Source organism: Apus apus, chromosome 16 (genome assembly GCF_020740795.1).
Source record: "Apus apus isolate bApuApu2 chromosome 16, bApuApu2.pri.cur, whole genome shotgun sequence".
Classification (NCBI taxonomy): domain Eukaryota; kingdom Metazoa; phylum Chordata; class Aves; order Apodiformes; family Apodidae; genus Apus; species Apus apus.
In genome coordinates, this window is record NC_067297.1 from 4,758,587 (window position 1) to 4,785,099 (window position 26,513).

General features: G+C 35.2%; 2 protein-coding genes across 3 annotated transcripts in view; one reads left to right on the plus strand and one right to left on the minus strand.

The window, feature by feature from the left end:
* GNAZ (G protein subunit alpha z) overlaps positions 1-21,346 on the plus strand; it is a 52,573-nt gene extending 31,227 nt beyond the window's left edge. For both annotated transcript variants that reach the window (XM_051634217.1, XM_051634218.1), the window contains exon 3: positions 19,264-21,346. In XM_051634217.1, coding sequence (XP_051490177.1) covers positions 19,264-19,608 — 345 coding nt within the window. In that variant the 3' untranslated portion in view covers positions 19,609-21,346. The remainder of the gene's footprint in view (positions 1-19,263) is intronic.
* RSPH14 (radial spoke head 14 homolog) overlaps positions 1-26,513 on the minus strand; it is a 77,528-nt gene that overhangs the window by 48,774 nt on the left and 2,241 nt on the right. Inside the window, exons 2-3 of the mRNA XM_051634219.1 lie at positions 26,220-26,322; positions 25,904-26,022 (exon numbers count right to left, since the gene is read on the minus strand). Of these exons, the coding sequence (XP_051490179.1) occupies positions 25,904-26,022; positions 26,220-26,322 (222 nt within the window). The remainder of the gene's footprint in view (positions 1-25,903; positions 26,023-26,219; positions 26,323-26,513) is intronic.

Below are 26,513 nucleotides of genomic sequence, written 5' to 3' on the forward strand. Positions count from 1 at the left end.
TATGCCTTAATATTTAAATTCTTTGTTTTACTGGGGAATAATAAGTACAGGGAAATTCTGTAGAATTCCAACAGATTGTGTTGTAGATGCTGATTTCATTTTAATAACAGGATTTTACAAATAACAAAGTGAATGAGAATATTACTACCAGATTTTAATATGAGCAAATCCAGGCTCCAGATTTTCATTCTTTGAACCTTGCTTTCCTGATTAATATTTCTGTACTTCTGTGCTTTTTGCATTCATTATTTGCTGTGAGGAAATTACTGATTTTTATTAGTACTAATTTTCCTTATTAATCCTGCACATTTTGAATTGTTTCCTTCCTTGGTAAATAGATCCTGGATCATATCTTGTTGGAGTTTCTGCTTTCTGATTCCTAAAGTTGACTTTGCTATTTTGGAACCACTTTTATGTGCATTTTGTTGTACTGCTGAATGTACAGGTACAGTAACATCAGAGCATGCAGACTTGTAGGTTAAAGCTGAAGCAGAGAGTAAGACAAATTGGAAGAGAAATCAGACTATCACATAATTCCAAAGGAAACACTGGAGCCATCCACTATATTTAAAAAGAAAACAGAAAACCTAAAAGCAAGATTGCTCCACTTTGAAAGTAGAGAAAACTGCTTCACAGAAATGTGAATAGTTTCCTGGTATGCAACAAACTTCTACAACCTGTTTCTGTACAGTCCATCAGGCAAAGCTCACATAAATCTCTTATGTGATATTACACTCTCTGTTACAGAAACCATATCAGATACCACGAATATTTTCTAAACATCATCTTCTAAGAAGGCATGGCTGACATGAACCACTTCATTTTTTATTTAAAGAAACAGGGGGAAGAGAGGGGTTGTGATGGTAGTGGTGATTTCATTGTATGCAAACATAAATATGCAAAAAAAACCCAAACCAAACAACACAAAAGCCTGAAAAAGTTCAGTTTTTACATTTTAAGATTTTGTTTTAAATGTTTAAATCAAACTGGGATTTCTAAATGTATGGCTAATTTCAATTGCTGTTTTTTGGTACTTTTTGCTCTTCTTTTGACAGACACTGTTTCAGAGTAACTGAGCTCCTTTCAAATTATTTATTGCTTTTAAAGTGCACTTAAAAAGCACTAGCCTGTACAGAAATTTAGAACAGGCTTAATATAGTATATCAGCATATCACTGATGCCTTGGCTCACTAGTCTTGGCTCACCAAAATGATTATGTATTGAACTTGTACGTAAATTGCTAATGTTTTTCCACTGTTTATTATTGCCTGGTAGCTGAACTTTTTTGCCCACACATAAAACCTTTAAAGAATCTTGTTTTATTCTTCACTTCTATCTCATTTTAAAAAAGTTATTTATTATCTTAAAATTAGGTCACACAAATAAGTTTTAAATTTTGCACCAAAGGCAGAAAGCTTCCTAGACAGTCTTAAGTTTAACATTCATGCAGTTCTATTTTTGCTGTCCCATGTTTTTGGGTTTTTTTACTGCAAACTGACAGCTTCTAGCTTTACTGGAAGGTGACTGTGTGTGTTAGTCAGAGATTTAGTTGAAAACTATTCTGAATATAGATTTTACAAATTATATCATTTCAGTCTGCTGCAAGTTCATCTATTGTTAAGATTTTACAGAACTTATAATCCTTTCTCCGCTGAGGGCTTTCACAAGATGCCTTTTCAGTTTACCTCACAAAAAAGATTCTAGAGCAGGCTCATTAAGAAAAGATTGGTGATTTTGGAACAGCATGACAAATGCTTTTTTAAATGTTGCTGTTGCCCTGTTACGGAGAGGAGTCTTCTCTGAACAACAGAGAAATGATATGATTATCTAAAAGTGCAAGCTGGGAACTGAAGGGTTTTCCAAGATAAAAAATCCTGGACATAAAATAAAGAGGTAAAGTGGTATCTGTGTCATCTTCCCCACACAGGTATGAGTAGGACATGTGGCATCTCTGGTGACACAGAAGATAAAGTCTGCCTTTGTAAACAGCTGTGTAATATGACTGACACCCACAAATGCTTGTAACTACATGAGTTGTTTTGTGTCCTGCTGTTCTGTCTCTTCATTCCTCAGAGCTACACATATAAACCAAACTTCCTCTAAATCTTTAATGTTCCTATTGATGTGATCCTCTTGATTCAGTGTTGGTATTTATGTCATACATTTCCATTACAGAGCCCACTTCCTACAGCTGAGGCCTGAATGTCAACATTATAATACAGAATTGTATAGGAAAGGACATGTATTATTTTTAAAATTTTAGTTATTAAACTTCACAGAAAGATGCTGTCAAAACAGCTTATCTGTACTGACAGTACAACAACAATTCTTAAACTTCCCTGTATTATAATGTTCCTTCTGTTAGAAAACCCTCGTCTCAGCTGCTCTTTCTTCATCTTGCGTCAATGGCTTAATCTTCTTTGTTCTGTCTTGCTCTTCTCAGTTCCAGATGTGTTTGGCTTGTAAAAAAACCCAAAACTTTTTGAAAGAGAGATTTACTTAAACACTTTTGTATCATAAAAATATCTCGGGGTATTTGTTGCATGCAGAACAGAGAGAATAGGTTTAACAGACTGGTATATTTCCCTTTTTTTTAATGTCCTTTATGATGTGCAAGTTTTTGTGAGAAAAATGTCATGCAGCCAAGTCAATACAACGTTCTTAACTTTGCTAGAAGAGACAGTGCTGTGATTCTATATATACATAGTTTAAAAATATATTTGTTCTTGGAAAATGAAAAACACACAAAGTCTCAACACAGTAAATATTCTAATAGTGAGATTTAAAATGTTACATATATTTACTGTTTGTTTTTAATAGACTTTTAAAAATTGTCTTTATATGACATACTGCACTGCATTCTCCTCAAGTGTCAAAGTACTCTAGTGGAGTGTATGCATGCAATGGTCTTTTAAGGACTGGAGCTTATATTTTTAATTAGAAAAACCAAACTTCTAGAATATAAATGCTTGTTTATACTTTTAGAATAATTCAATAATGCTTAGGATTCAAATCTCTCTAAGGAATAAAAGAAAATAGTTACTCTGAATAAGAGTAATGAACAAAAATATAGATAAGTCAGTATATTTCTTGCTTCCAATTAGATTTTATATGACTAAAAATGTTAAGGTTTTATGGCTATTTTAGAACGTTAAGTGAACTGAGTGTTCAAGTGGTCTTTTTGAAGGGGTGAAATTTTAATTGCATTTTGTATCAGATGCTGCACTTGTAATAAGTGGAAGGAATTGGATGCTTTCTATAGGTGTGACTACAATTTAATTAAATAATTTGGAGTTGTGAAATACTTTTCAAGTTACAAAATATAATTCTATGCATAGTTTTAGGTTTGTATTTTTTATCTTGTCCTAATTTTATTTCTTTTGCCTATGCACTGAGCTAGACAGTTATTCCTTAACCAATAACAGAATTATCAGAAGGAGTGTGGATGCAGGAAGAGGAGACAAAATCAGGCTGATTTTACTAGGACTCATTAGAGAGACTCGAGAGATGTTGGAGAGAGAAGCATGTCCCTGTCACCTAATGTACAACCACTGCCAGCTCATCTCTGGGAATCACCTTTTAGTTTTTAAACTGATACTTTCTATTGGTGCAAGCAAGGGTAGGAATACAGGCTGTTTCTTCCCCAGATATTGTTTTCAGAAGCTTGAAGAAATCCTGCTAGTTGTGCAGGTGGAAGAGAGGAGAGATGAGGCATTATTTTCCTCAGCTCCTTGCTGTGTATGTCATACAGTTGTCACCGTGCTCTACCAACATAGCAGAGACCTGATTTTAATCCTATGCTCATTGTACCGTGGATCGATTTGTTTCATGCATTGCTTTAAAGTAGCTTGATGTTACCATAGGCTTGGAAACCAGTCTAGTTTAGAATTTCAAACCTTCTTTCTTTTTTATTCCAAAATAAGCTTTTTTTTTCCCTCCAAAATGAGCTATTTCTTCGCTGGATCAGTTCTACTGATCGCATTTACAGTGTGACCTCACAAACAGATGTGATGGCTTAAGGGAGGGACATTCCACTGCACTGTAGGAGTAGGTAATTCCTTTTCCAGCTTCTCTGGCAAGGTCAGCTTATCAGGGAGCTATAGCCTAGTACTGTGACATTCTCATTTGTCATTGGTCAACAGCTAGCTTTGGATGAAACATACATCCTCAGAATTTTTCCAGTACTCTTGCAATACAAGATTAATTATTATCATATTAGGAAAACAAGGATACTCAGTCAAAGTGTCCTTGATAGGGAGCAGCACTGACTTGTAGCTAGAAGACAAGTGCATTGAGAAGCTGAATGTCATGGATCTGTATTCCACATGTCATGGTGATAGATTTAATCCCTGAAGATATAAAATTAGGTACATTATCACAGAGTAAAAGTTTAAAAAAATGAGGAAAATGCAGCATATATCTAACAAAATGTAATTAAATAGCAAATTTAAATACTAAATGAGACGTGGAAGTACAGTAGGCATGTTTGTTTCCAGGGATGTTTAGCTGTAGATTGCATTAATATATCTTCATGCATCTTCATCTTCTTCTAAGACAGAAAATGGTGTAGTAAGTTTTAATACTAAAATAAAATGTAGTATACAAAGGAAAATAGCTATTTGGTCATAGTCAAGTTGAAAAATTAAATTTTAAAAACTTATCAGAAGCTTAAATTATATTTTTGCCTTCATCCTGTTATCTTGTTTAAACAGCTCTTGCCATTTTAATCTGCAGTCAAGACCGGAGCTGTTACTACCCTGAGTACAGTGTCCAAACTACCTGGTCACAAAATAAACTGGATACTTCAGCAACTACTATGTACCAGCCCCTCTCCTCAGTATTAATGAAAAAGATAGGGCATCTATTAAAAAATCCCAAACAACAAAAACCCCAAAAAATAAACACCATAACAGTAACAGACTAGAACATGGATGTTCCTATAATTTTGTCTTGGTACTTCTGCTAAACTGGCTAATCCATGGGATTCAGTGTCCAAAGTGAGTCCTTCCCACTCAGACATTAAATTCCACAAAATATCCAGTGATCCAGCCTGAGACAAGATGTAAGCTGCACAGTGATCTGTGATAGCTGTACAGAAGTCCTTAATAAATTCTCATTAAGATGACAGTTAAATAGAAGTTAGATGGAGTTGCCCTAAGTAAAAAGGACTGATGCAGTTTTTCTAAATTTTACACTGCTATTCTGCTCAAGAAGAAATTTAAAACAAAAAGGCCACAGTGAGTCAAAGACATGTCATCTTGTTCTGAGAATACAAAAGCCATTCTGTACTCAAATAATTAGATTTCTTCTTCAAAGCATGAATATTTAAAATATAATAAAAGGAATTTATAAAAATGCTGCTGGGAATAAGTGGAGAGAGCACTCAAGGAAAGAAATATTTTGAGAAGGACCCTTACTTCTCATTTTATAAACCAACCAACCAAAAAATAACATGCTACAGAAATCTCAATCTTCAGAGCCTGGCTAGTGGCACTGGAGTTTAGTTCTGATTAAACAAAGATTGCAAAACTGCTATCCTAAAGTACGTTGCAAGTCTAACTGCAAATTGGTGCTCAGTCTGTGAGGTCCACAGTGCTGGTGAAATGACTGGTCTTCCCTAAGATACAAGATGAAAATTCAGGAGCTTTTTCTTTTTTTTTTTTTTTTTTTTAATGAAACATGCAGGGATGTTCTTGTCCTGCTGCCATCTCTAGAGACAGATTGATGATAAGCTTTCCCGTAACTATTCCTCTGGAATCAAGGATCACAAAGAGTGTCAGTGCTTTTCTAGGAGCTTTTAAAGCTCAGTAGCATAAAATAGACACATATTACAAACCTTTACAGTGGAGTCTATCATGATACCTAGATAAATTGTGGCATGTGCTCAAGGCACTTCCTTTACTTTCTGAACAAGAACAATTTTTATATAACATACGTGGTAAGAGGTAGTGACAGAAATTGTAGTTTCTGAGTATTGCTAGTTTAAACTGGTTGATGCTATAGTATAGATAAAATACTGGTGCACTGTGACCAGGTTTAGGTTTGCAGGAGATATAATCTACAGGAGACTAGATGGGAAGCTAGTACCGTTCACTGTTTCCTCGTGATTAGCAGAAAGTCTAGCATGCAAATTAAAAAATATTTGAAAATAAACCTAGCTCAGAAACAGGACACAAAACTTGGTCATTTGTACACTGGATCAGGTGACTGTCATGTTGATTCCTAATAGCAAATATCTAATAAAGACAGAGTAACCAAGAATGTCTTTGAAAAGACACTTTCAAATATTTTTTTTGGGTGGAAAAAGAGATGTGATCCTTTGTATGCTCTGCCATGTTCTGCTTGCATTATTCTAAAGTGGGCTCATTTTAATAGGTTTATCCCCCCTTTTTTAATCCACATGTATCTGCATAAATTTCAATTTCCATTGATAAATTTCCATTTCAATACATAACAAAAAAAAAGAGAAGTATGCATGTATGTATATCTGTATATGTATGTATGGATATACATCTCTATATATAAACCTACTAGGTATAGAAGCAGTTTGAATTTCAAAATACAGTCCTCAACATTGGGAATTCCGAAGTAGTTGTGCTGACATGATTAACGTTGCATGGATTTAAGTGCTAAACTTTACTGTTAATATTGTATTAATCAAAGATTTGGTGATATAGGTTATTGCACTTGTAAAAAAAATAGTTCTAGTCAGTGCCACAGAGTTATATTTGCAATACCTGCTCATTTCAACAGTTATTTACCCCAAGGCTTAAGGATGAAAATTGTAGTATATTTTCTCCTGCTTCTAAAAGAACAGATAATGTCTTGGAATGTTTCTCAAGATTCCATTAGGTGCTGGAGAGGCAGGACTGCCAAGAAGTAATGACAGTCTACACTCTATTTAAGAGCTCTTGCCAATAAGCATGCTGAAACCTCTAGTCCAGCAGTATGTGCTCAGGCTTCTGCCACAGATCTCCTCTGGCCTTGTGGCAGTGCTGGAAGTGACCCAAGAAAGACTTAAGGCAGAAGTTTCAGGTTACCTGTGTAATGCCACTGCAAGGGCATGTAGGATGAATGGCAGACTCCCAATTGAAGAATGGTGACTGCAGGATTCAGAGATAGCAAAGACATTCTCCTAGCATGGCTCACAATTTACCTTTGGTCCTGATGTGTAAATGTGGGCTTGAGTCTATGATGAGTAGTTAACACATTTAGATTTCAGAGAGGAATCAGTCATATGCAGTATATAGCTCACTGCCCTTCTAGCACATACAGTACAACTAATGGGACAAAGAGATGTATATTTTTTATCTAAGTCTGCTTCTGCCAATTTTTAAATAAATGTAATTAATTTTAATTTTCCATTTTAAATTGGAAAATCAAAAATGCTGTTAATGTGATTTTAATGGGTCTGCTCAAACACCAAGTTTATAACATTATTTCTCTCTGAAGAAGATAGATTTTTACGTTGGGATTAAAGATTTTAATATATTGGCTGTTGACAGCAACCTGAGAATTTCTGTTTCCAGAAACATACCATTTTTTATTAGAGAAGACATTTTGGTTAAAGTATGTGATCATTAGTACAATGTGTGCCTCTGTAGCAAATTTAAATGCTCTTCTGTTCCCCTGAGAAATATTTCGGTTTCTAATGGTAAAATCTTAGCAGCATTTTGTTTTGCATTGTTCTGGGAAGCCTTGCATTCCAGATAGAAGTTCTTGCTTTCTCTGTTGATCAGGTTTATAGTACCTATTCCTGTGAATAATACTTTTTGGGCCTGTTCCCTCTCCAGAATTACATTTGTTTATGCACATGATCACTTACATACAAGAAGCTTAGTTTTTGACTGCCAGCTTAGCAATACAGCATCTGCCATATAAACCATCTCCTTCTCTCTTTTTATGAATATTTTAATGCCAAGAATATAAGCACACTTCTCTGCTATTTCCATGGAAACCTGAAGATGAACTTAAAATGAATGCAGTGGAAAGCACAAGTTGGAGAAGGCATCTTGAGTTCTCACTCTCTGCTTAGGCTAAGTTCAGGACTCACTGGACCAAAATCATTCTGTTGTAATTGGGTATGAAATTAATTACAGTATTTATTATGGTTTCTCTGACCTAATGTATAACCACCTAGTTGAAAATAAAAATATAACCTACTCACTTTTAATGGATTGAATAGAAAACCATTCTATAGTTCTTTAATAAATCAAAGAAAAGGACAAATGATAAGTGCAAAGAAATAAAGTCCCTTCAAGATTGCAAAGTTAGGAACTTCGTTAGTTTTTCCTTTCTTTCCTTGGGTATAGCTCACTCTTAGAAAGCCTTGTTCTTGATTAATTCCAGGATCCATTAAGAGCTAACCAAGCAAACTGCAGTTATTTTACAGATAAAACACTAAAAGTTGTTTTGTTGGAAAAGGCATCAGGCAGGCTGCTAGGACTACTGCATTGTTATTGGCATTAAGTAAGACTTCGAAAGTATTTAAAAATATGTGACTTATAATTCTGTAATAACAGAAAAGATTAGATGCTCAAACAGGTTCCTTTTTTCTCCACTATTCCTCTATTCTGTTTGTTATGCATCCTGTCATTATTCTACCAGCACTTCCTATGATCTGACCATAATTCCTCTTGTGATCCCACAAGTAACAATCCAAGCAACAGGATAATTTTTTAAAAATAAGCTAACAGTACTGCTTGTATTGTCTCCTGAGAGCAGGAGAGACTCATGAGGCACCTCCTTGTGAACAGGCCCTCAATGTGTGTAACTCAATTAGTCTTGGGGCATCTTGATTCAGTTACCAACTTCAGTTGGAATAATTGATGGCAAAGAACAGTAAGTAATGGGTATACTCAGACATCTATGGAATCCCATAGTCTAAGGGGAAAAATATTCAGGCTACATAAAAATTACATATATAACAAATTATATAATTTGGGAATGGATGTACAAAAGGAATAGCCTTATCTTCTAGCACTGCAAATTGTAGGATTAGTATAAAGAACCACAATAAATTTTGTAGGAGAGGAGGAATTTTAGAATAGTACTGTGGGATCAATTTAGAAGTAGCTACAGCCAAGATCCTTTATCAGATGCTGATAAACATACACACACTTACACACACCAAAATGACTAAGGAGTCTTATTGTACCAGTTGAGAGAGGAGAAGAGTGGGTAGAGAAGATACCATTTGCAGAAGGGCAGAGTTAGTATAATGTATGCTGAGGTTTTTTTAAGAAAAGTTATCTATTTGTGAGGGGAAAAATATTTTCACCCATTATTAAAAAGAAAAATATTAATTAAAAAATTTTAACAAGATCTCCTTAATATTTGGCAGGGCCCTTGTCTCGGGTATGTGGTGGGGTTTTTCTCTCATACCTTTGCAAGTTTGAATTAATTTGCTAAGTGCAAATTCCTGTTCTAATATGAATGGCATAGACCATCATTAGGGAGATCTGATCAGCTTCTAATTGTACAAGAATGTACAGATCTGAGGAGGAAACAGAACTGGAAGAGTTTGGTGGTAAGTATACATAGTGAAGCAGTGTGGATGGAGGATAAGTTGGGGTGGGGTTTAAGCAATCTGGTGAAATAAAATAATCAAGAGTTAGTAAATGGGAGAATATTGTTGGTGTAATCTTGGTTTTGCATGTCTTGTTTCTGAGTATTTTGATCCAGGCTTTATGGTGATGATGGTTTTTTCCATGTTTTTTCTGCCTCGTTTAATTAATAGAATGTTTTTCCTATGATTAATGAGGGTTTCTATGATAAATAAGACTGACAACTTATAGGAACACTGCCATCCTCTGTTGCAGAGGGAGGAAAATGTGAAATGGATGGAACATAGCATTATTGGAAAACAGAGAAAGTTCATATGGTTAAAGCAGCTGAATGCTACTCTGAATAACTGTACTAGATCCTGGTATAGGTCCGTGTTCCTTTTTGATTCCAAATCAGTTGTTAAGTGAAAACTTTCATAGGTTATCCCACAGTCTTCCTTACTTTTCTCAAAGGAACCTAATTTGAGATCCTGTGATTTGATTTGTAGTAGGTGTGATTACACAGAGCTACACCAGATAGATAGCAATGACAGCTTGAAAAACCTATTTGTTAAATAAATAAATAAGCTTAAAAAATAGTTTCTAGAAAATTGGTTGGGTGTCTAGAATTACTGGGTTCCTTCTAACTATAGTTTTTCATTGCATACATTGTATTATTGCCTATTTATATTTTGCTTTTAACAGTACCTCTTGATCTGACAACATGCTGTGGAAACAAATGTAGCCAATGAAATATTCAGACACAGTAATTATAAGCTTGAGAAGAAATGGGTAATTCTGCCTTTTGAGCAGCTCATGAATAGTAAGTTTATAGTAAAGCACAAATCTATAATTGAGTTGTGACAATAATGAAAAATATTAAGTAGTGCAGGACATTAACTGTCTTGTAAGATGAATGAGATGGGGTTCAATGAAGAAAACACTGTTCACATGACATGAGATTTAGATGAGTAACACTATATATATAGAGGCAACTATGATTCCAGCATTTGACGTGTGAGCATTTCAGTTTCCAGTTTTGATGTTCTTCCAGTTTAGATCATTTTTGTGCTACACTGCAGAGTAAGTTCCTGTAAATAGCTTCTTACTGAAATTGTAACTATTTTTAGAGATACCTTAGGAAGTATCACTGATACATGCTGCATATTCAGTCTTGATGAACCAAAATAATTTTTACTTCTTTGTCTGCAGCCCAACAGATATAACTTGCATTATAAATATGGGAGAAGCATTTTTCAGAGCACATAACCATGGAAATTATCTCTCGAAACTGATTTGATCTAAATTTCAGTAATGCTGCTTAAACCCAGAAGAATTTACTGAAATTGAAAAAAATATTCTTTTTTTTTCCATGTTCATTTTGCACTCCTCAGTGCTCCTCTCAATTCATGGAAGAGAGGCCAAGATCAGGTCCAGATTTAGACCCACCATTTGATGTTGCTTTGCATTTTTTTTATTTAGCTTTCTTCTCTGTTCCTTGAACACTGACCTGTGTTCCATAGCCTTTATATTTCTTCTAGTTGAGACAACCTCAAGACCAGCATGATGGCAAGAATTATGTTAGAATTATAGGCAAGACTGCTAAAAGATCTGAAATAACCACTTGCTTCTGAAGTATGCTACCTTAATCTTTGCAACAGAGATGGGATAAAAAGGGAAAATAGCCATTGTTCCCACAAGAGCTCTAGCTGCACCAAACTCTGTAAGAGCCCTACCTAAAAGACACAATAAAATGAAAAGCTGATGCTCCTGCAAGAATTTCAGCTACTTAAGCTGTGAGGGCAAAAAGCATCCTTCTCCAGATGTCATGCAATCTGAGAAATAGTTTCTGGTTTTGTGGGTACTCTTCCCACCCACCCCACCCAGTGATTTCTCAGTATAAAGTGGCATTTACCTTTTTATTGTTTAATAGGCTGTTTTTATTTTTCAGATACTAGTGAAGAGTTTTAATAGCTATGGGGCTACTCTAAGGTGCAAAAAAATTTGAAAGAACAGGAAAAAAAAGAAAATGGTTATTCCACAACTCCATTCTTTGGCCATTTCCTTTTCACCCTGCTTCACCAACAGGACAGTGACAGTCTGTAGTGACAGACTCTCCATCAAAAAGGACAGCCCATATGCTTGAATTTGGCCTCTTTGGGATGAAGTTTGAGATCCACTCAGAACAGCATGCATAAAATTGACTTCTCATTTATAGATTCAACTCTAAATACATTTTTACAATTAATGGAATTACAGAAACGTAAGCTGGATGTGAAGGTCACTTATCCTATTGTCCCAGTTGAGGCTGGACTATTGCCAACAGTAAATGAGGCCAGCTATGGCTTTATCTATTTGAGTGAGGAAAACCTCTATGGATGGAGATACTGCAAAATTTCAAGGCAAATTGTTCCAGTGATGTGCTAGTCTTCTAGTGACGTTTTTTCCCCTGGCACCCAATCTGAACCTCCTAAACTGCAGTTAGTGTTCACTGCTGCTTACTCTTTCATCTGATACTGCTGGGAAGAGTTTAGTGTCATCATCTCTGTAATGATGCTTCAAGTAATTGCAGGCTGTTATTAGCTCACCCTGTAGCCTCCTCTTTCCCAGCCCAAACAAGCCCAGTTCTCTCCTTGTAGATCAATGCAGCATTAAGTTACTTATTGCCTAGACACAGAAGGCTAATATTAAACTTAAAGGTTTCAAATGAGGACAGATGAAGTCCTGGACCACTTTATGTGTAAAACTATGCAATATTTCAGCTATGTTGAATATGTACTTGAAATGCTCCTTTTGCCCTTGAGCTAAGCAAGTAATCTAAGGTCTGAAAGAAAACAAAAGCAAAAAAACTTGAAAACAATGAGTAAGCATCTAAGTAAATTGAAATATGCTACCAGGAATAAAAAAGATGGTTTCTATTACCATATATATAACACAATCTAAGGATAATACATCCAGATGTTTACAATTGAAGTGTGGATGCTCATGCTACTTTGGATGTATTTTCAAAAACTGTGAGATTTGAAATGAATATGATTTAACCCAAACCCATTTTATACTAGAATTGCTTGGAATGCAGTGTAGTTATATAAAAAAATCCACTCCCTAAGGCAAGCATAGGTATGATATGCTGCTAATTTGCTTCTTAGAACTAAGTTAAGAACTATCTTAATTTGTAATCAGGAAATTTTAATTTTCTGGCACTGTAAAAAATACCAAAGATTTAGTCCTATATTCCTGTTAGGGCATGTCTGCCCTCTTAAAATTGCAAAATAATTTTTCTCCCCAAAATAATACCCAGAGAAGCACAGTGCAAGCTCTCATAACTCTTATTTCAGGAGGCTTATGCAGCACAAAACCTTGACCTTTGAGGGGGTAAAAGAGCGTTAACCACTGTTTGCTGAGCAACTGAACCATAGCAAGCTTTCCTTTAAGGAGAAAAAACACGCTTTAGTGATTAACTTTGGTGATTAAATGAAGGCCTGTGAAGAGATATATTCCATGATATTCTTTATCTTGTGGACTCTTATGGCAGTGCTGCCATGGCTGGACACTGTGTATGTAACGTGTAAGCTTCAGTATGTTGGTCTGTTGTGATTTTGTTTCTTTTGGCCTGCTTCAGCTGCAGAAGCATCACTATTGCAAATACATCATTATTACTTCTTCCCAGAAATGTTGATTTGAGTTGCTCTTCTGTCAGGCACAGGACCAATACTGACTGCCCTACACTTCCAATCTCCTGAATATACCTTTTCCTAGAACATTCCTCTGGACTTGTAATTCTCTTAAAGGAAATTATAAATACAGCATCTATCACATGCATATTTTTGGACTTCCAAATATTACTCTCCTGGACTTCAGCCTGCTTAGAAGATATGCATAGTTAGTCACAAGCAATAACTCAATCTACATGTATTTCTCCAATTTTATTCTGCCACATACTGTGTTGTGGAACAGCCTTTAATACCTTGGCCAGACATTCTGGAGTAGCCTTTATCTGGATCTTCTAGCATTTCTAGTAAATGATGAAGTGTCCCACTCTTTCTGATCCTTGAACTCAGTAACTTTGTCCTCTGATCTTCTGAGAGTTTTCTCTGTATCCTTTCTTTAGTTTCCTTATAATTTATAAGTCCTACCAGAAGCACCTGTTGTCCAGTTCCTTCACTTGAAAATCCCCTGGCTCAAAATCTAATCCTCCTGTCATGAAAATTAATGAAACTTCTTTCTCAGCTCAGGTACCCTCCTTAGTATAATCATAGCTTGGTGTCAGACTGTGTTTCCTAGGATTAATAAATCTGTATTGTTCCTGATCCAGGAATATAAAACAGTTTTGATACTACTGAAGAGTGGTTTACTGCAGTCTGTCATTGGCACCCAGATGTAACTACTGCATAGCAGTGCTTAACTTACCATGTACTCCTACAGACATGACCTGCTGTTCCAGCGCACACCTAAAAAGTTGCAGAGATCAATTTTCAAAGACAAATGTTCAGGACTCTGTTAAAGTAATACAATTAAATCTGCTTTGTCTAGTCTACTCCATAGTAAGCCTTAGTGACACTACAGTTATTTTCCAGTCACAGAGATCATACGTGATAAAATATTCATAATGTTTTCACTTTCATCCTATACAATAGCCAAGACTAGAGGTCCCCATGTTATTCTCATTCATACTGCCAGATTCAGTTATCTGCAGAACAGACATTACTAACAGTCTGCAGGACATCATCAAGGGAGACAGTATGCTGCAGTACCACTTTGTCAGGTTTATTTTCCCTTTCTTCTCTGAAAAAGAGGTATAAGATATTGACTACTGCCTCCTCTACCTGTTTTATATTTTCACATACAAACTGTAACTATAGACAATTACAGGACATTATCTTTAAAATAACGAGGAATGAATTTGGTAGTTTACAGATCTTGCTTGCTAGTATAATTTTTCCTCCTGAATTGAGGGTGAATCTGTTTAAAAAAAAACACCTGGGCACAAGCTTGTTTCACACAGTACAATTTTTTTGCCCTCTCTATGCACATATCTTCCTATCCAAAATTGCACAAGACTTCTTCAGTACTCCATAACATCCATGTTTCCCCACCTTCTATATGCTCATTTCGTAGTAGAGATTCAAAGTTCTTCTAATATAAAACTTTCTTTTATCATCCCTTTCAATTTTGCTTTATTATGGTGGCACTAAGTATATATACATAACATGCTAGTTAGTTTTCCACCTTTCTGCACTTCACATCCCTCATAGATGCAGGACACTGCAAGGAATTTTGGTAGGAAGAACAGAAATAGGACATGCATGTATATATCCATATGATAGGTGTCATACTGACATAGCTGCTTTGAGTTATCCTGACTGCCTTCCTGTTTTGTCTGCCACGTAACTGGTCAGGAATTCCTGCAGTGGCTTCATGCTGATTATTCCTTTGGTGATGGGACAGTGAAGTTTGTCTGCTTGTAAAATTAGTTAAGCTGCTAAGTGACATTAGAACACTTGTTAATGAATTCACAATGGGACTTACCATTCCATGTCACCATTTCTAATTTTTACATTTTAGAATTCCAAACATTTTTCAGGAAAACTTTGGGATCCTAGGATTGGAAAGAAAGGACTTGGAAAGGCAAAACAATTCTGTCTATTCAACCCTCTACTGGTTACTCTGTCCCTTCTGGAAGATGCCAGAAACGGGTATATACAGGACAATACAGGCAGAATGTTTTATCCCAATTTAGTCTTCAGTGAGGTTCTTAATTTCTTTATTTGAGAGATATATAGAGTGAATAGGATTAACTCTATTTACTTCTCTCAAACAGAGAGTTTCTTCTTTTTTGATTTTTACATGAAAGCAATTATTTTTTGTAACTCATGAAATTATCACCTTCTTTCCCCATTTAAACCCACAGTCACGTGATCCTGTGCATTCCTGTAGTTTTCTTTCCTTGAACAAAAGATGAATCATACAATAGTCTTTTTAAAATAAAAAAATCAAGTCTCTCTCATCCAGCACTCAAACAGGTCTGCCTAACTGCTAGACAGGAAGGATCTTTCAACTTATACTCAATCTAGGGTTTTTTACAAGAAAAAAAGTCTCTCTGTATATTTTTCCAGGCTTTTTGCATAATCTGTATTTTTTTCTGTAAAATTCTTCCACTTTCCTCTTGCCTTTCATGATACATTCATTCAAATACAGTTTGAATCCTGAATTGCTTTGACTATGACTGTCTTGGGCAATAGTATTTCCTTTGATTTATTTTGTAGACTGCCATTATTTCAGAATGGATTAAAATTTTTTTGTACAGTAACCTTAAGGAAAAAACAATGCTTAGATCCAAGAGATTCAATTAATTTTTTACGTCACCACCCTTTCCTCAAATACTTTAGCTTTTCATGCTTTCCTCATAAGGTCTTAAATCATGGATTTCTAAACAACACACTTGAAATGGAAAGAAAAGATTCATGCTATTTTGTGAAACAGCCCATAGCAACCAGCATATGCTCCATGCCAGCCACAATCACAAGGAAAAGCTTCAACAGGAAAATAGCAACAGCTTCCACTGGTTCTTCCAAGATTTACTGACATTTAAAGATTTTCTCACTTTTCTGGAAAGCAAACATTATTATTCCTTCACCAATTCATCATTGTTTATGATTGAAACAAGATGAATATTATTTAGTTTTGTTAGTTTTCACAATCCCACAAATCCCCAGTTTTGAAATAATAGAAAGTAAGATAAATAATTATTATAATGATTTAAAGATAAAGTTCTTAGGTATTTACTACAAATGATAGTTAATTACCTTATTTGTGACAGTTTCTCTTTTAATACTTTTTCATTTTTAAGTTCAAAGCTCTCCCAACTGCTACCAGAAAGTTTTAATGTGAAGTCTGTGAGCAGTTACTACTTTCCAGTTTGGCTCCATTTGCCAAGTGATTTTTCTGATTATTTGCTATCTTGATAACAGTCTTCCCTTTTGAAAACTTTTAGTTGTTCTGGAACTCTTTGCTGCTTAAGCACATCTCTACTGTTCCAGAGAATGACCAGGGATGATTGTATAGTTGTAAATTACTGGAAGAACAGATCAGCCATCTGGTTCCTTAGCATGTTCTTTCCCTTAAGCAACCAATTCCTTGTTCTCATGCTCAGAGAAGAATTTGCAATTAGCCCCCAACAAGGCCATCTGGAGAAGGCAATGGCATTATCTCCCTAATACCCCAGTTTGTGTATAATTATGAAATCACAGCAGCACATTTTTCTAACCACCTGACTAGCTACCCACCTCAGGATTCCTGAACTGGAAAAGACACTGCAGAGTAAAATAATGCCTTTTCTTACCTTTATTTTTCCTCCATATTAACAGAAAATTTTTGTCACTCCTTGAGGAGTTGTAAAATAATTTGTTTTATTCTAAGCCATAACCCTCTCAAGTTCACTTCCTCTGTAGTATGTACAGAAGTTTTACAATATTGAAGACCACCAGAAAGAAGCCTGTTGTGTTAGGAGTATAGTAGGAGTATATGAGCTGGTACATCATGTATCTTTAGGCTCAGTTTCAGTGTCAGTTTTTACGTCTTTCAAATACCCACCAATATTATAATAATTATATTAAATTGAAGACAGAATTTCTTTGGTGTCAGGTACAACAGTTTACTAATTCTTTCTATCATGTAAGAGATCACCAAGTTTACATTAATTTAAAGCTATCAGTCCTCTTGTATGTGTTCATTACATTTCACAATTTATGGAAAGGTTCTTATTTCTCTGATTTTTGCCCTTGGACTACAGCCTCCAGCTGAGGATTTGGTAGTAGAGGGACAGTATTATATTTCACTACAAAATATAGTAATAAAATGCAATATCCTCTTGGCATGAATGTTCTGGGAGTTGGCCAAAAACCTGTATTGGCTCTAAAACACTTTTTTTCCTGACAATTAGTAATAAAAGCATTTCAACTGGGCTAAAAATGTCTTCCATGGTTTTACTGTTGGGTACAAATTCAGGGAAAAAGAGCGTGATTACTTGGAAACAGACCTATGGTGGTTTTAGGGGATTCTCTGTTGTTATATTTAAAAAATACATAAATTCTATATAAGTTGATTAATTATATCTTCTGGAAGCACTGGGAAAACAGGTATCAGTAATCTCTAGGAGTTTTAGCAGACATTTTCAGTAATATTTTTCACTTATTTAAATAAAAAACTATCAAATAAGCTGCTCCTACTTTCAGATGGCAAGGCATGCTACTATATAAAAAAATTACAGTCTGGAAGATGCTCTTCCTCTGATGACTCCTCTGAAGTAATTAAGTTCGTATTATGAAAACATCCAAGATACAATTGTGATGGAAGGTGAGACCAAAGCCAACAGACTGGGGATGATTTGGAACTGAATCCTGATATATCATTAATGTTGCCTATCCTTCAAAATACCCCTCCCTTCCATCATGCCCTATGCTGATAATTAATGCATAATCTTAATTATATTTGCTCTATGGACTAAGATGAAGAATTTACATTAAATTTTACACAATCTCATGATCTGAGAATAATGAAATTAAGAGATACTCTAAACAGAACATGATTTATTTTCTTAATTTAGCAGGACAGTATTGGAAATTCACTTTATCTGAAGGGGAAAAAATAGCTTAAATTTTTTTCGAGTTAGACAAACTTTTTCGAGTCTGACTATATTTAGTCAGATTGTGACAACACTGATGTGCCAATGAAACCTAACAGAAATAAAGATCTAAGTGGTAACGTGCTAGAAACATTGAACTTGGCAAAAATACCTGATTAGGATATTTTCTGTATATACTTTTTACAATACTCGAGTGATATTTATTGTAATAATCTCGAATATTTTCTATTCAAAACATTACATTTGTTTACCCTTGTTTCTAGGTGTAAACCGATCTATAGACTCAGCCGTCCAAGATCTCTGGTACCATGGACAGCTCCGGCTGCCTCAGGACTAAGTGCTGCTCGCTAGAAGCTCAAGGCGGCCCTTGTTCCCTAACGGAACTTTCTGCTTTAGGTTTATGGCAGCATTGGATTGTTGTTTCCAAATATATAACTGGTCATCCTAAACTGTTCAGAAAAGCATTCTGTCTACTCAGGGCAGGGGACAGAAAGATGTTAAACGTGTCTGGCTAAATTGAGCTTTCACGTATAAGTACCCAAGTTGTCCCACCACAGCAGAATGTGGCTCTTGTGTATTCTTTCCAGCTTGCCAATGTACAGTGGCGTGAAGCAAGGCAAGGAAAAAATTGAGTATGTATGGTGTGCTAAACTATACATCTAATGGTGCAATGTGACAATTGTGCTATAGTAGTTCCATCTTTTTAGAAAACGAACAGCAGAATGTTTCTGTAGTGTGAAATACTTAGCAATTACCTTTTATGTAAAGAATTTGTTTATAGTGCTAACCTAAGTTTGAACACAGCCATGTTTTTCCAAGTGACACCTATTGTTTCTAAATCTTCAATTTCTCAATATTTGCCATATATTTTTAAAAATAAAGGAAGGGGAAGTCTGAGGTGAAATGTACTGTATCAAAAGAAGTGAATTAAGGTCACTGAAATGTCATGGTCAGGTAAGGTGGACAGTCACAAACTAAAACCAAAGCTGTTCCTAAAAGCAGATTTTGTTCATTTGTTCTTTCCACAGTTACTCTTCAACACTATTGCTGACACTGTTGTTTCCTTCCCTACAGAGTCGAATGGCAGAAAGTTTGCGTCTCTTTGATTCCATCTGCAACAACAATTGGTTTATCAACACTTCCCTCATCCTTTTTTTGAATAAGAAAGATCTGCTGGCAGAAAAAATCCGACGCATCCCCTTAACAATCTGCTTTCCTGAGTACAAAGGCCAAAACACTTACGAGGAGTCAGCAGTCTACATCCAACGCCAGTTTGAGGACTTAAATCGCAACAAGGAGACCAAGGAAATCTACTCACACTTCACCTGCGCCACTGATACCAGTAACATCCAGTTTGTCTTTGATGCAGTGACAGATGTCATAATTCAGAACAATCTCAAATATATTGGCCTCTGCTAAAAATCCTTGGTCTTAATCTGCTTCCTTAAGTGATTAAAAAGGGGCTGACAACTTCCACTTCTAGTGGGAAAAAATGGGGCAATGCTTAGTAGCCCAAGGAGAGAAAAGGGGAAATCTGATGTATGTACACAGTTCCTCTTATGCCCTCTTAACCTGCTACATCATTTTTCACAAGTATAAGTACTGGAGAGTGAAAGCCTCCTCTCCAAAAAAACACACACACAACACCCCCCCCAGTGAAAAAACAACCCAACAACTCAAAAACCCCAAACAGAAACAAAAAAGAGATTGAGGCCAAACTCTGTGGAGATGTTTTCACCACAGTCACTGCACTTTTATTCCATTTGTTTCATTCCATTTCCTACAGTGGGAGTGTTATCATGTTCTATGTAAGAAATAATTCTTCATCCAGTTGTCCTAAAATTTTGCTGACATGAAGATACAAAGCTGGTGAGTGACAGATAAATTCATTTTTAGGGTGTGGAGCAGAACAGTTGTGTTGGGGAGAAAATCTAGTTAAAACAATAAGCTACAGAACAGGAGAATTTAAGCAAAATACTACTTAAAGTTGTAGAGAATGGGCATGCACCCACAATATCGGTACACACGGCCAAACAGTATATACACATAGATCATGTATGCACATGCACATGACTCACAGCATATCCTATGTACACACTTCTGCTTTACTGTTTATCATGGACACCTTGCCTGTTAAAGGAATTGTTGGTGCACAACTGTTCTGTGATTTCCAAACTGACTAGCAGCTCCTTCTGCTCTTTAAGGCTTCAAATATGCAGTTAAACTACATTAAATGAATCAATTAATAGGCCAAATTAAGATCAGTGTTTCTTCTACTGATAAGGAGTTTTATACATCAAAACAGTCTTCTTTTACTTTTTTTTTTGCCAAATCTTGTGGTGTTTCACAAAAACAAACTATATTTAAGAAGTAGGTTAGTGTTCCTTTTTTAAAACAAATTTAAAAAATAAATCACAAGGCAATTTTTTAAATTATTGTTGTAGTGTCTGGATTGCTGAATGTGGAAGTTGCCAACGGACAAATCTGTTCCACTGCTCCAAATACATTCTGGGAACCTGTAATATTGTAACAGATTTCCCAAGAAGAAGGAGCCATGGAGATTGTGTAGTATATAGCCTCCAAAGTCTTTTTTTGTTGTTTTTTAAATTATTTTTAAAATGTGATGTATTATTAGAAGGTTACAGATGAGCGATATGAACAATAACTAAATGTCTTGATATTTCAATTTAATAATTTAAATTATTTACAGTTTAGTGAAGTTAAGGAAACTGAAGAGATTAATTTCTCAGCTCCAGGTTTCATCTCATAAAGAAACACTACTGGATGAAGTAACATTCCAGCAAAAGTTTGAATGCATAAGAAGCTCAGTGGGACTATACTGGAAAATCTCAAATGGAACATACAGACCTAAGTCTTTGGTCAGTTGATTCTTTCCCCTGCCATAGAAAAGACTTCTTAAAGACTTCAGTGTAAAGTTGGTGTGTAAATATATGTTTGATAATTGTAAAGCACATGCGTACACAGAGACACAGACACATATGCACACTGGAAAATAACATACTACTTTTGTTCCCCCTATGTACTATGATTAGTGCAAGAAATCTCAGCCAAGGGCTCTAAGAAATTTAAAACAAAATGGTTAATAACATCAACATTAAAATTGTTCACTAAAAAAAAATAAATCATTCAAATTATACTGAATGTGTCTATAGTGTGTTCTTTAATTAGTTTTACGATAGTTACTTAATTTGTGATCTTTTCTCTCCTCTATGACAGCCTGCTGAGTTTTATTTGCTCTAGATCTTTTTTCTCAGTTTCAATCTTAAGCAAATACATTTGAGCAACTTCGTAAGATTTGAGGGATGTGTTCTTATTTAGTATCCTTACAAATTTTGAATGCATGTTATTGTTCTATTTTTTGGGAGATGTTTAGTATCAATTTTAGGAAAAAATATGGATTGAAATCTACAGGAAATATCAGCTAAGAAAGCTCCACGGTATCTGCAAGATACTTAGGAAACCTATCTGCATATTGTTGTACACAAGCAGGTACTTTTGCTTGGATGTCTATGCTTAGAAATACATGGCTAGGGAAAGCACATATATAAATATTGGAATAGTGCTTGAAGTTCATCTTCTAAAGCTGTATTTAAAGATGGAAAAAAACCCTAAAAAAATGTTCACATTTTTTTTCTACTGTTGAGCTTTTAGCAAGTTTTCAAAATCAATACAAAATTCTGTCTGGCTTATGCTGGTGACAAATCAGACTTTAAGAAAATTCTAAATACTTTGTTCAGTGATCATGTAATACCAATATTCTCTGAGGCTCAAGTAATGAGTTAAGATTTTCAAAACTTTTCAGTCCAGACATAATTGGTAATAGAGAAAAATCTGTCTAATTTTGAATGAGGTATTTTATCCCTGTACTGGAGATGCAGGGCCCCTTTAAACACGCCCTATCAACTCTTACACCTGACGGACAGAGGCTAAAGGGCCAATGAGGCTGGGCTTTGAAGGTATAAAAGGTTCATCATGCCACACAGGGAGCATTTAGGTCTTACTTCTAATGAGAAGATACTGCTCTGCATGCTTGTGATATTTGCAGTCAAGCTGCTTCACCTGGTAAGTTTACTAAAACCTATGTATGATAATTGCTGGTACAGTTCATAGAGCTGATGCAGGCCACTCTAACCTTCATTGAATGTTAGGGTACTATCAATTTAGTTGAGAAATTGTACAGTATTTCTAGTCTAAATTGCTTTATGTAGTGTAATATTCTATTATTAGCCAGTTGAATTGTGAAAAAAGGTATAAAATTAGTCAGGGCCTCCTTTTCCAATTAATGGACTGTTAGCTGGTAATACCTTCTTCACATCTAGCTTCCATGGTACTGTGGCTATTGGAGACTAGTGAAAGAAGTAACAATAAAACACCAGCATTAATTAGTGCATAGTTTCAAGATAAGAAAGCTGGATAGGAAAACTAAGTGTAGTCAATTATGAGGAGGGTAAGAAACATTTTTTTATTAAAAAAATCTTTATTCAACTAAGAAGGTCCTATGCAACCTACAACAGAAGTGCAGAACCTAGGATTGAAAGCAAAATTTGAAAGAAATTGAAGCACACGTGCTCCTACTTAGCTTAAGAAAAGCATAGGCATGGGGAGGAATAAAACAGTAGATAGTTAAGTTTAAGTAATCAATTCACATAATCATGTTCTCTGAATAGCAATTCCTTGCTATTAACGCTCTAATAATTTAATTTGTATCAAGTTTTTAATCTTAGTATTCTGAATAACTCATGGTTATTCTGTTTTCTATCTGAAGAATTCAAGATTTTAAAACAAATTCTGTTTTACACAGAAGTGAAGCAACTAATTTCTGATTATATAAGTAACCTGAGTTGTTAGTTAAAACTAAAAGATCTGGGCCAAAGACAGGTGCTGAAATTAAGTCACCTGGCTCTTAGTCATCCACCTGGATAAATCATGCAATTAAATTTGCATCTATTTTCTCAGTTCTCAGGTTTATCAGTAATGCAGCACACCTGAAGGAACTGCATTAATACAGCTGGGTTTTCACCTGGGCAACAGTGACATTCACAGAAGAGATGTTCCATCTGCTGCAATAAAAATGCCATCTGTCTGTTTCTTATTTGCACTTCTTACAGCAAAACAAGTTTCAAAGGGATAAAGGTATCCTTAAACAGCCCTTATTCACAGATCCTTTTAGTTATAATTTCCAAAGGTGGAATAGTGGAAATACTGAGGGTCAGTTAAGTAGGAGAAAGATTAACTCTTAGATTCTTCCCACATAGAGGCTATGGCAAGCTTAAAAATTCATTGCCCCATCCAATCCACCTCAATCTTTCTCTGAAAGGATTAAGTGCCCATAAAAGACAGGATAGATAATGGCTAAAAATTATTAAACTTTTCCAGTATTAACAATGTTCTATTTTTTTTCCTAGTACTGTTTTTGCTTTTGTTATTGCCCAGGTCATTTATCGTTGCATAACACCCTTTCACTAACATTGTGTCTCAACTGTTTTCACAAAGAGTGTAAGTTTTTACAGCTGTGAATCTCAAGTTCATATCTAAAACTGTATGGACAGGGGCAGTTTCCCTGTTTAAACTGAAACCTTTCCAGCCAACCTAAGCTGTGCATCATGCACACATCAGAACTCAATCAGAAAAAGGACAAATGGTAAGCCCCTGAATTGGCCTACTGGAGATCTAGCCACACCTGAAGGTCAGAGTTAATCATTAAGTTCAAGACAGCAGTGACTGAACGTCAAAGCTTATTACTGAATTATACAGTTCCAAAAGGGCTAAGGGGAAGGCTTTAGCCAATATGGATGAGTGGTTAATGATTAACAGTGATCTGCAAAAATTTGCCAACTTTTATTTACTTCCGTTTCCTTCTCTCACATTTCTGTCATGATCCACGTATTGACAGGATGGCATCTTGCTGTCTAAACAGGTAAAGGACAATTTTTTTAAAGGCAGTCACGTCAAAATTTACTTCAGCCAAGTCCCTCTTGTTTGATTTGAAAAGCTGTAAAACAGCTAGTGGAAATAAATTAACAGATCTGTTTTCTATAGTGATGTTCACAAAGTTTATTAATATTATTCATATTGATTAAGTTATTTAGAACTTTAAAAAGGTTGCATGCACATGAAAAGAAATCTTTATATTGTTAGAATTCATGTAAACTCATTCAGCAAGGCTTTATGCACTGATTTGATAATTTTTTAAGCATCAGTAATGTAACAATTCCTCAGATAAGATACTTTCCCATGAATTTAAATAGTATGGCTTTTTAATGGCTAATATCTACTGAAATTTTAAAATTATAATTTTCATCAACTGGAAGAGTAAAGTTTAAGATGAATGTTCAGATTAGAAAACTATTGAAATTATAATATTAGAATCTGGAAATGTAGCAAATCAGCATAAATTCCCTTGGAATATAAAATACTTTAAAAATTATAAATTTATGTAATATAAAGAAAGCATGTAAAATGCACAACAACCTATTCTAGCAAATCAAAGACAAATTCTCAGCTTGGATTCCTCTATTTAGACAGAAGCATTTAAAAGCTGGATGCCTGACTGATGTAACCAACTCAGCTTCTGTTTATCTCAGGGGAGATAAAGGGACATAACCACAGCAGAACTCATCCTAAACTAAGCGCCTTTTGCTCTACAGTTACTGTTTTTTCTCTTGCTATATAGGGACTGTAGGATGACCAGCTCAACGTGACATCTGAAGTTAGGTGGAATTTATCACATTTCTAACTTTGTATCTTACCAAGTCCATTTCACAATTTTACCTAAGGGCAACCAATATTTGAGTAAAATACCAGAAAAAGCAAACTGCTTCATTATTCATTATTCCCCAGGTTTGTATTTGTTTGGTTTGTTTTTTTAATTTACCACCTGAAAGCAATGTCAAAGCATACATTTAAGAAAGTGTATAAGCCTGAGGTCCAATACACATTAACAGGTAATCTGTAGAACACACAGCACAATGGATGGTGCTTCCAATTGCTCATCTGTCTCATCCTACACTAGTACTTGTAAGGAGTGGGGAAGGCATACAACAAATTTCACAAGATTTGTACCTTCTAACACCAAAAAAACTTGCTCCAAACCCTATGTGCTGTGAAATCAGTGCACCATGATGAACAGCTGATCAGCATTTTGAACAGAAGAGGACAAAGTGAATTTTTTATGCAAGATTCTGAAATACAAATTTAAGTGCAGTCCACGCAACCTTGTATTTGAGCAGGTAGCCTTAACTTGCATAAGACCTAAGAAAATTAACAGATCTAGCAGAATAAGCCCCCCATCCCAATGTATAGATTCAGAGATGTGTTAACACAGGACATTTCACTTGTTATCTATCTAAAGCATTTTCTGTATTTTGGCTTAGTATCCTCACTATCATTACACAAGTTGCAAATATTTAGAAGTGCAAAAACAGCTCTAGAAAACATAACTGCCTCCACCAATTAAAAATATTACATTCATACTTTTGAAAGTTTTAACATAGAACCCCAATAATTAATTCTCATACGAAAACTAACTAAAAAAAATTTAAAATTATTCAAGTTAGAAAAGATACTGGTTTTAAATATTTATTTTCAAGAAGAATGGGAGAAAACAAATCTGTAAGATGATATATATGGAATCAGTAAATTTACCAGTCTGCTTTGCCTATTTGAATACTTAACTACTGAAGAAAATCCTTACCTTCAGGTAATTTTGCCATCAATTCAAAAACCTGATGTAAGTTCTTCCGACAGATATCTACTGGATCATCCAAGAGCTTGGCAAGGGCAGAAATTACTCCATTTTGTATCAACCCTTGCCTACAAACAACATCAGAGGACAGATTTAACTAAGCATAATAAAACTTACCTATTTGCGAGATGCTTAATCTTAACTAAATACTCTTATTTACATTGCATCAAATCTTGTGAATAAGAATTCTAACTGGTTCTTACTTCTCACTGAAACATCTTTATGGCTTCCCACACCATTCAGTAAACTCTGGAATTACACCTACCTGCCAACATTATGACTAGCCATTATAGAGAGGACTTCTGTTGTTTTTTGTCGGACAGTGCTGTCATGATGTAGTAGTAAAGTCTTCAAGTTATCCAAGAATCCTGTAAGACACAATAGTTCATGTTAACATTTCTTATCTATCTTCAGCATTAATTTAAAATAGCAACACTATTTTTTTTTGTATCGCTATTTGAAGTGTAAACAATCCGAATTTTCATCTTGTCCTGACAGTTTTTTATTGTTATAGCTCAAGTAGGGAAGCAACTTTCAACTACAAAAATGCCACAGAAAA